This window comes from Salvia miltiorrhiza, chromosome 4 (genome assembly GCF_028751815.1).
Source record: "Salvia miltiorrhiza cultivar Shanhuang (shh) chromosome 4, IMPLAD_Smil_shh, whole genome shotgun sequence".
NCBI lineage: Eukaryota > Viridiplantae > Streptophyta > Magnoliopsida > Lamiales > Lamiaceae > Salvia > Salvia miltiorrhiza.
The window spans coordinates 55,571,827-55,585,473 of NC_080390.1; the positions used below are offsets into that span (position 1 = coordinate 55,571,827).

Sequence of the window (13,647 nt, forward strand, 5' to 3'; positions counted from 1 at the left end):
AAATTATGTGTTGTAAATTCAGATACAGTAAATGGCAATAAATCAAAGGACAAATGCGTGGGGCCAGCGATGGAAAATGGAAAAATTGAGAAAAACAAAACTCACAATTTGGATAAATATTATTCTTCCTCAAATTTCTGTCAAAATCCAAAAAATGCATGCATTTACTCAGCTGCATTCAATATATGTCCAGATCATATCCTCGTGTTACATATTTTGTAATTATTTGATTGTTGTCGTGTATATTTTTTGAAAGATTGTTGTAGTAAATTGATCCAACGTTACTATTTTTTATTTTATTTTTCTCTAAAATATCCATGTTTAATTAGTTGGAACATTTAGTTATGAACTTTTCAATTAAGATACATGCTCGTGGATATAAGATGAATTATATACATTCGTGTGGGGTCGTTTAACATTAATTATCATCATTTTTTGTCACGTAAGTTTTTCCTTGATGCTTTAATTATCCATGACCAACAATCTAATGAAAATAATGGTTTCATTCCATGAATTTATATATATCTTTTTCTTCTTATACGTCTTTCAAATTTATGCACATTCTATTTTTCGATATTATTCCACACATATTTTTTACAATTTTACCCTTATAACTTACACTATTTATCTATAATGTACTTAATAATACCCTTATTGTGGAACCCTTTCTTCACTATTATTATTAAACTGCAAATTTTATTGATGGGGGAAAAAAACGTAGAAACCTATGGAAGCACAAAGAGCTAACGAAGGATCAGGCCTCGTTAAAACCATCTTAATGAAAAATCAATGAGAAAAACATTAAGATGAGAAAAGAGTGTCTGTCTAGAAAAGCAAAGAACAACAAACACAATAAAATAAACACAAGGGTGGAGGCGCCTTTCGAGCTTCGGCATGGCCATTACCCGGAATCCCTCCAACCCGCAAACACGCCAGAGAAATAACCAAAGACAGAGCTTCAAACTAACCATCACTTCATGATCGGCCATGTTTCTGACATGCGAACAAAACAACAAGAAAGAAAATATGTGTGTGTGAAGCAACTTAAAGGGGACAAAGCAAGTATATTTTATGGTATAATGTATATATATATATATATATATATATATATATATATATTATACTAAAGGAAAGTTGTGATTCACAACTTTTCCCGCCCAAACTACTACTATAATTTTCATTTTTTATTATTTTTTCTTCAAAAAAACTGTCAAAATTAATAGTCCTTTCCAATTTTCCATAATTGAGTCTTTTCATATTCTCCAACTTATTTAATTTGATGATTCCATCTCTCTTTCTTTAACTCTCTCTCCTAAATTTCGCAGCTGCCTATCTTCTCTCTCACATTTCCTCTTTCCTTTTAGATTCTATCACTTTCAACCTCCATTTTCCCTCTGCAAGAAAATCTGCAGGTAAGGCTCTGTCCTTCACCTCATTCTTTCTTCTAGATCTGGTTCTGGCCTTCTGCCTCTCTCTTTCTTCTAGATTCGACTCCAACATTCTCTTCCCTATCTTTTTTTCCTTCATCGACTTGCCTGTCCTGCCGCTAGATTCTGGTGGTGGCGCGATTCCAGAAATGCGGCAATCTGCGGATGGCTATGGGCGGATGAGCATGACCGAAGTTGAGTGAAAATCATGTTAATAGGTTTTTGCTGTGGTTTTTGAACCTCTATTGCCCAATTAGGGATTGTGAAATGGAAGAATTACAATTAGAAATTTACAAGAGCAATTGAGTTTTCTTTTGCTTTTTATTTACAAGAGCAATCGAGCAACCGAAGTTGAGTGAAAATCATGTGAATAAGTTTTTGTTGTGGTTTTTGAATCTCTATTGCCCAATTAGGGATTTTGAAATGGAAGATTTACAGTTAGAAATTTACAAGCGCAGTCGAGTTTTTATTTTTGTTCTCCCCCCTTTTTTTTCTCTTTGTTGTATATATTGTAATTCCACATTATTTTTCACCTTCCTTTCCAAGAAAATCATATACTTCTTCATACAGATAGTGAGTTTCCTATCGCACACTTTCTTAGAATATAAAGCAAAGTTTTTGCTTCCCCCAAAAATACAACTAGCTTTTCACATTAAATACATTAAAAAAATTATAAATATTGTACATAAAATGCATTTTTACTTTTCAAATTACACTGTCCACATCTGTATTTGTGAGGCCTTGGCTTTATGTTTTGGATTTTTGTGAAGAATCAGGGGATAAACAGTAGAGATTTATTTATTTATTTTTACTTTTTGTAAAGACAGATGAAGTTTTCGAGAATCAGTTAAAACTTCGTGGAATTCACATACAAACACAATTCCCACACTTTGTTTTACGGTGATGCAGGCACTGTGCACATAAAAATATTTTATTTTTTTTATATTTATATAAAATTAATATATTAATTCAATTATCATACTTATAAATATAATATAAATTATTTTTAATTGAATATGGTTGAATTAAATATTGAAAAAATAAAAAAATAAAAAAGAATTCACAATTATAAAATTTGATATTACGAAAAAAAAATATATGTTAAAAAATAAAAAGAAAAAAGAATTAAAAAATAATAATTTGAAATTGATTTCAAATTACAAGTTATTTTTTTAATACAGTATATAAGTGGTGGGGTATAGTTCAAAAATAGGTAGGAAGTCATCACACTATAATTTCTTATTTTTATTGGAGAAATTGGGGATCTCTTCGGTTCAAATGTCATCTAACAATAAACATAAACAACCCATTAACACCAACAAAGCAAATAGAGGGAGAAAGAGAAGCCATTATTGGTGATTTTTCAAACCTTTTATTTGAGCCAGATGAATCGCCGATGTTCCTGATTTTATCTTCAGTGAATGAGAAGTCATCTCCTCTCATCCATCAGGTCGGTGGTGAAGACGTCGAATTTAATAAGTTCACCGGAGTGATCTTTCTGTAGATCGGAAGGTGGAGTAGCTGCAGACTGAGTCGGAATGAGAGATGAGGCGGCAGAGAAGATGGAGAAGAAAGGGAGGAGATAGTCTTGCATAAAAACTAAAAAATTCTGGACAGATGAAAAGACATGGCCATCAATTTTTGAGAGAAATATGAAAAGACTATTTTGTCCAAATGTGTTTAGGCGGGAGAATTTTGACAGACTACTTTCCTTTAGTATAATAGACATAATTTTCTTGTGTTAAAAAGACACTGTACATTAGTTTTTTGTTTCATTTTTTTAGTTGTGGGAATAGTTCTCAAGGGTATAATTGTTGAATCAATGTTTCAAAAATATTGACATTGACCATTGCAATTTGGTAATGATGCATTCATCAAAGCGTATAAGCATTTGATTACTTCTAATTTTATCAATTTATAATTACTTCTTATAAAAGTTAAATTATAAAAGATAAGTCGCACATTTGTATACATTCAAATAATAAATATTAAATTATTTAAAATTTAGATTATTTTTGTCACAATATGTTGTTCCGCGCATAGCGCGGGGGCACAACTAGTGTAAAGAGAGAGAGAGAGAGTGTGTGTGTGTTGATCTAACTGTATAGTAGTTAATGTCTAAGATCAAATGTCTTGTATTCGACTCTATAATGGCGCAATTTTAAAATTTATTCACTTAATCATTAATTAATTTATCAATATATATATATATATATATATATATGTGTGTGTGTGTGTGTGTCCAAATATTTTTGGATACCCTCATTTTTCAAGAATTGTGTAATCGTCCACCTCATATCGGCTCAAAATCGTCTTTGATTGTAGCTAAAATGCACAATCAAATATTTTCCGATACCCTTATTTTTCAAGAATTTTGTATAGTCGTCCATCTCACATCGGTCCAAAACCGTCTCTGATTCTAGCCGGAATGCACAATTTTTTTTTTTTTTTTTATAAAAAAAATAGGATTCACCAACGTAAGACTATCTTTACAACGTAACCACTAAACCACGAAGATCACGACGCTTTGAAAAATAAGATTATGATTTTGAATCAAGTAATATATATGTGGTTAGAGCCTTCCCAAGAATGATAAATTTGATGAGTTTCATGCATTATTATGCCTCGCTCACAAAGTCAACAAGGTGGACAAACTACTTTTTGGCTCATATTTGATTTTGATATACTTCAACATCTAATTAATTAATTATACTACAAATCAAATATTTGCAGGTGTTATCTAAACATTTGAATCAATTTTATTCCAATCTCTATTATAGTGTCATTGTTTGACCGTTTTGGAGTAATTATCAAATGCTCCAACTTCTTTGCACTCGATTCATCGATGATAGATACACTTTACCATACTAAACTTCAATATCAATCGTAAGACCTTTTTCTTCTTATTATTTTATTGATTATTTTTTATATTAAAGAAGGTTCATTCTTTGACGGCCATGAAGAAGGAAAGACAAATATATACCAATCAAGATATTAATTTAGAGTTTCCCTATAAAAAAAGATATTAATTTAGAGTTCTTTTTTTTTATTAAAAAAAAAATGCTTGAAATCGTGTAAGCGCGTATGATTGTATCTAGTTATATGGTAGAGACGTATTGGTTTTTTTTATATATCTAATTAATTATGTCAATAAGTATTGTAATCGAAATAAATATTTGAAACTAAAAGAAAATAATACTAATATGGACTAAACGTGAATTGTGACTACCGTAGTTATATAGAATATCATTTATCTCTATTTCACTATATATATATATATATATATATATATATATATATATATATATATATATATATATATATAGGGTGTAGTTCTAGAGAGAACTATATTATTTGTGAGAACGGGAGAACCATCAAATCTAATGCATCCACTGTAAAAATTAATGTATTCGCTGTTAAAATTAATGCACTAAAAAAATAAAAAAAAATGCTCCCTTCAGGATTCGAACCCAGGATCTGCATTCATCCAACAAGATGATGCATCCACCGTAGATCTTGATGATCGAATGGCTGAAAATGGTTCTCCGGTCTTCTTTTATTTATGGTTCTTTCTTGAACCTCTCCCTATATATATATATATATATATATATATATATATATATATATATATATATATATGGAGTGGTTCAAATGAGTCTAACTATTTATTGTACGTATAAAATATGAACCATTTACAAATTACAACACTTAGATCGTGATGTCTATATCGTATTCATAATTTTACTGAATGAATTCATGGTTCATAAGTTTAGGATTCAAATCTAGTAGGTAAAGAAAATTTCAGTTTTTTAAATTCATATTTTTTCATATTTGAACTCATAATATTTACAATGAACTCATTTTACATGATATGTGTGTACACATATACACACTTCACGCATTGGTATAAGAGTCCTACGACAAATATACAGGGAGTGCTTCGAATGAGTGCATAAACATCTATGCCATATAAAATAAAAATTATTTTTAGCCCTTATAAATCGTAAATATTTAAGATGTATTCATCACATTGTTGAATGACTTCGTGGTTTAAGATTTGAATTTCATGGTGGCGAAAGTTTTACTTTTATGGATTCATCATTTTTTCCCCCCAAAAAAAAAATACTCCCTCCTATTTTATATATTCATAATTTCATATTATGTGTCATTGTATTTTTATATTCCACGATTAACATCGTTAATTAAAGAGACATTAATTAACTGCTTCTCATTTATGCTTCACCATAAGAGAAAATTATCATTAAATGAGATTAATATGAATCTATTATTTTTTATTAGAAAATGTGCAAATGACTAGAACGACATATATATAAAATTGGATTGAGTACATAATATTTCATTTAAATCACTATATATATATATATATTAAAATAATGACGTGTAGTATCACATGTATTATAGGGAGTATTATGCAATTAATAAATTCTATTAAATGTCAAAAACTACTCAAACCGGAAGGATTTTCGTCAAAGTGTTGACAAAATATGCAATCAACGAATCATTTTATAATTAATAGTAATTTATTTCTCACTGAGTCTGCGACAATGCAAATCAACGGTGAATCTAAAATTAAATGTGGGTCCTTTTCGAAGTGAAATAGGTCATTGCTTCTATAAGCATATTACAATAATTTTCTATTAATTGAAGTTGAATTGAAGCAATACTGCAATAATAGGATTTCCGCGTGAATAAATTATTAATAATTGCACATATTTATGTTGTACCATGTAGCCAATTTGATTCATGCCTTGTGTGAAGTATGATATCCATATTTTATGTTTTTTTTTTTTTTTTTTTTTCAGACAATACGTTTTATGTTTCTTTATGATTGACAGAATAATAAAATAATATATTAATCTCATATAAGTGTTTTGATACGTTTCAATACTACTGCAATCTTTTAAATTTGCAGTAAATTCAACATTTTCGAAGTGTTAAATTTGGGTATTTTCAATGATAATAAATAAGCTAAATTTTCTCTTGTTTGTTTTTTTTAAACCTAAATTTGCTCTTGTTTTTTTTTTTGAGGAGAAAACCACGGAACAATCTTATTTCAAATCACGATGAACAATATCTGTAAGCCAGGCGGGGAAACCTTGCTTCCAGATCATTACACCATCAGACCAAGCAGCGAAATTCGCTAGACTATGAGCGGCTCTATTCGCCTCACGGCGAACATGCCGAAAATCCACAACAATCCTATCTTTAGCAGCCGCAAAAGCCTCAAACAACTCATCACTTAAAGAATCCATACCCTTATAATCTTCATGGACCGCGTGAATAGCCAACATGGAATCAGAGTAAAGCACAATCGGACCAAGATCTTGTTCAAGGCAGAAACCAATACCCAGGAGCATAGCCTGCAGCTCTCCCATCAAAATAGTCTCCGTTCTCCCTACACGATGCGCCGCTGCAGCGATCAACGAGCCTGTCCAGTCACGCACCAGAAATCCTACACCAGCAGCTCCATTAACATCGTGGAAGGAGAAGTCGACGTCAAGGCGAAGAAGGCCGCCGCGAGGCGGAATCCAACGGCCATCTCCCTTGTTCAACTAAATTTGCTCTTGTTAATCTCTGTGTTTTCTATTTTTTTCTGGACTTTCGCCTGTTCAACTTCTTTTTAATTAAGGAGTAAAATAATAAATTTATAAAAAATTATTGTTATTATTTTTTATTTTTTTAGCTTATTATTATTATTATTATTATTATCTTTTTAATTAAGGAGTAAAATAAAAAATGTATTTAAGGAGTAAAATAAAAAATTTATAAAAAATTATTGTTATTATTATTGATTTTTTTAGCTTATTATTATTATTATTATTATTATTATTATTATTATTATTATTATTATTATTATTATTATTATTATTATTATTATTATTATTATGACGGGCTGGACCAATTTTTGCCGGCCAACAAATATGTGGCCCAATTGACTATAAATCGGATCGGGCCGCTAATAAAATGAATAAAGAATATCCCTTCGTTTCAGCCCATTATCATTAATTTCAGGCCCAAATCAGTTAAATGGAATGTTTGTTGAAATGGCATTAGTTAATTTTTGCTATTCCACAAAACAAAATGAGTCATGTAACAAAAGAGCTGCTCCTATTTGGACAAAATTAGTTCGAATAAAAAAATAAGTATTAAATATTTTTTAAAATTAATTTTTTAAAAAAGTTTTTGATTTAAACTTAATTTTTTTTAATTTTATTATTTTCTCCGCATTATAATTTTGTCTATAATTTTTTAATCATTATATTATTTTTTTGTAATTTTAAAATTAATAAAAATTAGAAAATATTTAAAAATTACAATTTTAAAATTAATAAAAATTAGAAAATATTTAAAAATTACAAAAAATAAAATACGGGAAAAAAATTAAAAATATCTAAATTGTTTTTTATTTTAAATAAAAAAAATTCAATAAATATATTTTTAAAATTATTTAACCATTTTTTGTTCGAATATATTTTGTCCAAATAGAATTATTGATCAAAAATAGGTTAGTTAATTAATTTAAATATAAAATGTAATTAATAATAATTAATTTAATCGTTATCGTTATTAATAATTATATTGAGAATATTTTGGTGGGACTTTTGTCGCAAAGCTTTATCTTCTTGAGCAATGAATGCAAGTCTGCAAGTTGCTGCAACTGATGACTATATCTACATATACAATTTTGTATGTATTTGCGCATTGGCTGTCGTCACAAGTTTCATCCTCATCATCTACTCGATTACTACTTAATTTTCTGTTTTTACAGTTCTATAATCAAATCACAGATTCCTTCGAAGCGCGGGAACCAAATTTGGAATGGAAGAGCAAGAGATAGTGATTGTTGGAGCTGGAATTGCAGGTCTCGCAACATCTTTAGGGCTGCACAGGTATCCTCAAAAAATTCCCTCTCAAAAATCTTTCAATCGAGATCCAGACATTTCATCGAACATGTATGCTGCTGAAACTGATCCGCTTCATGATTATGAGCTAAACTTTTTAAGACTGTTGCTGTTTGATAATCGTAGATTGGGAATTCGAAGCGTAGTTGTGGAGTCAGCAGATAGCTTGAGAACTTCGGGATTTGCTTTAGGAATTTTAGCAAATGGTTGGAGGGCACTGGATGCTATTGGCGTAGGCGACATACTTCGCGCAAAACACCACAAAATTAGCAGGTAACGTCGATTTGTTCCTTTTTTTCATTTAAATTTAGATCAGTTGTGTGATTTTCACTGTGATTCATTGATATTTCCGAAGTGTTTACCTTCAAAGTAGTTGATTAGGCCTTGTTTTGCAGAATTGTGACTACATCGGTTAACTCTGGGATTCAGACTGCTGAGCTACCATTTAGGGCTTCGAATTCACAGTAAGTGCAGCACTGCAATTTCGTGATATTTTCCAAATAGAGGTAACTTCATATAAAAATTAGTGTGTATAGTAAAAGATTGAATTTCTTCACTGTCTAATACATGATTGTGACTATGTATGACTGCATTTAGGGATGATCTGGAGTCTCGGTGTGTGAATCGGAGAGTGCTGCTGGAAACACTAGAAAATGAACTTCCAAGAGGTATAATCAGGTACTCCTCCAAGGTGGTTCATATACAAAGTGAGGATCGTGTCGAATCTATTCATCTATCCGATGGAACTGTCCTGAAAACTAAGGTAGTTAGTGCAGATAACAAGAATGCTTGCTCGAGTAGTTAATTAGTTTGTGTTTACTGTTAAGTGTCATTGAGTTCTTGGCTTTGAATAGGTCTTGATTGGATGTGATGGAGTGAACTCTGTGGTGTCCAAGTTCCTAGGCTTTAGTAAACCGGCTTATGCTGGTCGAGAAGCTGTTAGGGGCTTCGTGTATTTTAAGGATGGGCATGCTTTCGAGCCAAAGTTGATGCAGTTCTTTGGGAAGGGTGTTAGATTTGGTGTGATCCCCTGTGATGATTATAGTGTTTACTGGTTTTTCACCTTTAGTCCTTCATCTCAAGGTGCTCATATCTTTCTTTCCTAGTCTCTAACTGTACCGTTTCACATTGTGTGTGCTTATGTTCGTTGCGAAAAATGGTGCAGAGAAAGAGATGGTGGAGGATCCGGCCAAGTTGAAGCTGTTCATACTCAGCAAGCTGGGCAAGGTATCTGATGAGATCAGGCGAGTATTCGAGGAAACCGAGCTGGGAAACATGGTGTGTGCGCCTTTGAGGTTCAGGTATCCGTGGCAGATGCTATGGGGGAACATAAGCAAAGACAACGTTTGTGTCCTTGGCGATGCCTTGCATCCTATGACACCCGACATAGCCCAGGGCGGCTGCTGTGCTCTAGAGGACAGTGTCGTTTTGGCCAGACTCTTGGGCGGGGCGTTGAAGGGGAGCGATGGAGGCAACGAGCATCGTGCAATCCCAGAGGCGCTGGAGAAGCTGGCGAGGGAGAGGCGATGGAGATGCTTCGATCTGATTAGTACTTCGTATGTTGTGGGTGTCATGCAGCAGGGTGATGGGCTGTTGGTGCAGTTTTTGAGGGATAAGTTTATGGCTAAGTTCATGGCTGGAGTTGTGTTGAAGAAAGCTTGTTTTGATTGTGGGGATCTTTGTTGATTATGATTTCTAAGTATCAAATGTAAGTAGATGTTTATATTGTGCCACTTAAATGTTTATATCTTGTTTTTCATGTCTTGTAGCACTTGTTAAGAAGACACGAAACACAACTTAGTTGATAAGACGTTTTTCTTCAAGTAATAGATGGAGGGTTCGTGTCACTTAATCTACGTGAGCAGTAATTCTAAAAAAATAAAAATTTATTGTCCCTCCATCATTTTTCTTTTTCTTTTTATTTAACTTCTTATTTTTTTGTTTTATTTCTTTTTAAAAATTGTGAAATTCAACTAATTATAAAATATTTGATATGCATATCAAACTAAAGATCGTGATAAGAGCTTTAATTTGATATATGTTATGTAAATATTGGATTTAAAATATAAAAATTATATTTATTTAAAGATTAAAAGTTAAGAAAATTCTCTCTCCTCTTTTTTTTGAATAAATCTATTTTTTTTAATTATCTTTTAATTTATATTGTTTTCTTTTTTCACAATATCATTTTTTATTAATATTAATTATTCTTTATTATTTTTATATTAAACTAAAATATATTTATCTTAAATTATGGTATTTTTAATTATACTTATATTTTTTATATAATATTCAAATGATATACTTTCATCTAGTTACTTTAATAATTGCCAAACCATTGCAGCAAAATCAAATAAAATAAAATTAATTGTCAAATCATTAGTTTCTCTTTCCCTATTACGTAGTTTTCTTTTCCTCCTCTTCTGAATATTTTTTTCTGTTTCGCTTTGACTGCATTTCACAGTCTTCATGTGTGCATTAGATGGAAAACAAAGCTTCAAGCTTTTGAATATTCAATTCAAAACAAATTCAAGTGCTCTGCATTTCCCCATTTTCAATCTTCTTCACCAGAAGATTATTCGCACCTGAGCTTCATCTCATCTTCCGCTGCTAGCTAGTATTTAAAGGCTACGCACAGAAATGAATCAAAATCAAATCGAATTGAACAATGGAAGACGTAGTGATTGTTGGCGCTGGAATTGCTGGTCTCGCGACATCTCTGTCACTACACAGGTAATTTGATTTCCATCAAAACTACGATTCTTCGCATGATCATCGTTCAGGCATTTCATCGAACACGTTCTGCTCATCACTTTTTTTTTTTTTTAAATGTGGCATCGTAGATTGGGGATCCGAAGCTTAGTTTTGGAATCAGCTGATAATATCAGAACCACAGGATTTGCCCTCGGAATCTGGCCTAATGGTTGGAGGGCGCTAGACGCCATTGGCGTAGGCGAAATCCTTCGTGCCAAACACACAAGAATTACAGGGTAAATCTATGCGCTGAGGTTTAATTTTCCAACTTGTTAGCTTAATGCTTCATTATACATTGTTATTTATGAAGATTTTTGCTCATTCAAGGCACGCATTCTCATTTGCAGAGTAGTGACTACCTCTGTTGATTCTGGAGTTATAACATCGGAGGGGACTTTGGCAACTTCGGATTCGAAGTAAGTTTTGGATACTGTTTAGGAGTTTATCAGCTGTTAAGAAGCATTTTGACAAAATAAGCTCTTAAACAATTATGCAACAATCATTTTACAAAAATTATTCAATTATATGGCCAATTGTTATTTTCATTACAATTTTTTCTCTCGATAGCTCAAAATTCTCACTCTAGCTTATAAACTCAGTTATTCAAATATTTTGACAACTTATAAGCTCGAACTTATGCGTGTTTTAAGCACTTGAACCATCTTATAAGCTATTGAAGCTTGTAAGCTTCTAAAATAAGCTTAGTCAAACACCATCTAAATCTTTACATAAGATGTTGAAGCTTATAAAGTCTCTAAAATAAGCTTTGCCAAACACCCTCTTAATTCTTTAGCTTAGGAAACAAACTTATATATCTTCTTACATACATACTACAGCTGGTGCTTGGACTGCTTAACAATAGAGACAGACATGAAAGTATCTGTGATAAAGTGCATTATTGAAATATATATGTATATAGGGTTGAGGTATACTAAAAATGCTATCTTTTGTAAGAAATAAGAATACTTAGTGTTGCATAAGCTGCAGTATAATACTGCATACATTTTTACCTGGGTTCAAATCCTGAAGGGAGCGAATTTTATCTAATTAATTGAATTTCATTATGCAGTCATTACAACCAACTTATGCAAGATATATACTGGCTTATGTATTCATTCTCATTTCTCACCACATTTGTCCATTCTCATTGATCTTCTCCCTATATATATATATATATATATGCAGTGTTGATCGAGAAGCTCGGTGTGTGATTCGAAAAGAAATGCTGGAAACACTGGAGAGTGAGCTGCCAAGGGGTGTGATCAGATACTCCTCCAAGGTGGTTCATATTGAGAGCCAAGATGGCGTCAACTCCATTCATCTTGCTGATGGAACTCTCCTAAAAGCTAAGGTAAAACTAAACTGCAATGAGGCATATATCCTCATTTGGCAAGATTTGATAATAATGTGATGTGGTGCTTCTTGCTAGGTTCTGATTGGATGTGATGGAGTGAACTCTGTGGTTTCCAAGTTCCTAGGCTTCAGCAAGCCCTCGTTTACTGCGCGATGCGGCATCAGGGGCATCGTGCATTTCGAGGAGGGCCACGGTTTCAAGCCGCGCATCATGCAGTTCTTCGGAAAGGGTATTAGGTTTGGTGTAGTCCCTTGTGATGATCATAGAGTTTACTGGGGTTCAACCTTTACTCCTTCATCCCAAGGTATGTATATATATATGTATACATAACAACTTCTTATTGTGAAAATTGTGAGAGCTTTGGTAATTGCAGTAACTTTATATGTTTATTATAATCATATCCTATGTATAGTTTTCAACTCTGAATTGATTTACATATAGAGAAGGAGATATTGGAGGATCCAGCGAGGTTGAAGCAATTCATGCTGAGCAAACTCGGCAAAGTCCCCGACGAGATCAAGCAGGTTTTCGAGAAGAGTGAGTTGGAAAACATGGTGTGTGCGCCGTTGAGATTCCGGCGGCCGTGGGAGTTGCTGTGGGGGGAGATAGCCAGAGACAACGTGTGCGTCATTGGCGACGCGTTGCATCCCATGACGCCCGACTTGGGCCAAGGTGGCTGCTCTGCTCTGGAGGAGAGCGTCGTCTTGGCCAAGCTCCTGGCGGGGGCCTTCAAGGCGGGTGAAGGTGGAGATCACGAGGAGGAGTGTCGGAGAATCCGCGAGGCGCTCGGGGAGTTCGCGAGGGGGAGGAGATGGAGGAGCTTTGATCTCGTGGCGACGGCGTATTTCGTGGGTGTGATGCAGCAGAGCGACGGCGGCGTGATGCGTTTTGTGAGGGATAAGTTGATGGCTAAGTTCTTGGCTGGGCTTCTCTTGGAGAAGGCTAAGTTTGATTGTGGGAAGCTTCTTGTTTCTTGAAAATGTGTAGGGATGAAATATGATGTGTGTGAGTTGCTTCATAAATAAATGTGGGTGATTGGTATTTATGTAGTGTTTGTTTTGGTCAATAGGTGTATTGTTTTTAGGAGTAATCATTATTGATTAATGAGTTTTGTTGTTTGAATATTTGTATGATGATAAATCGTTCGATCGAATGAATATAGTTTGATACTTAATTTTCGAACAATGCC

The 13,647-nt window shown here is 32.9% G+C and overlaps 2 protein-coding genes across 2 annotated transcripts; both read left to right on the forward strand.

Annotated features, from left to right (window-relative positions):
* Positions 1-8,038: 8,038 nt before the first annotated feature.
* LOC131020900 (monooxygenase 2-like) lies at positions 8,039-10,072 on the forward strand. Its single transcript, XM_057949945.1, has 7 exons — positions 8,039-8,135; positions 8,237-8,338; positions 8,477-8,623; positions 8,746-8,814; positions 8,948-9,113; positions 9,205-9,433; positions 9,516-10,072. Exons 1-7 carry the CDS (start codon positions 8,083-8,085, stop codon positions 10,034-10,036), a joined length of 1,287 nt encoding a protein of 428 aa, XP_057805928.1. The 5' UTR covers positions 8,039-8,082; the 3' UTR covers positions 10,037-10,072.
* Positions 10,073-10,817: 745 nt separating this feature from the next.
* LOC131020901 (monooxygenase 2-like) lies at positions 10,818-13,643 on the forward strand. Its single transcript, XM_057949946.1, has 6 exons — positions 10,818-11,083; positions 11,194-11,340; positions 11,452-11,520; positions 12,290-12,455; positions 12,534-12,762; positions 12,900-13,643. The coding sequence occupies exons 1-6, from the start codon at positions 11,019-11,021 to the stop codon at positions 13,433-13,435; spliced, it is 1,212 nt and encodes a 403-aa protein (XP_057805929.1). The 5' UTR covers positions 10,818-11,018; the 3' UTR covers positions 13,436-13,643.
* The last annotated feature ends 4 nt before the right edge of the window (positions 13,644-13,647 follow it).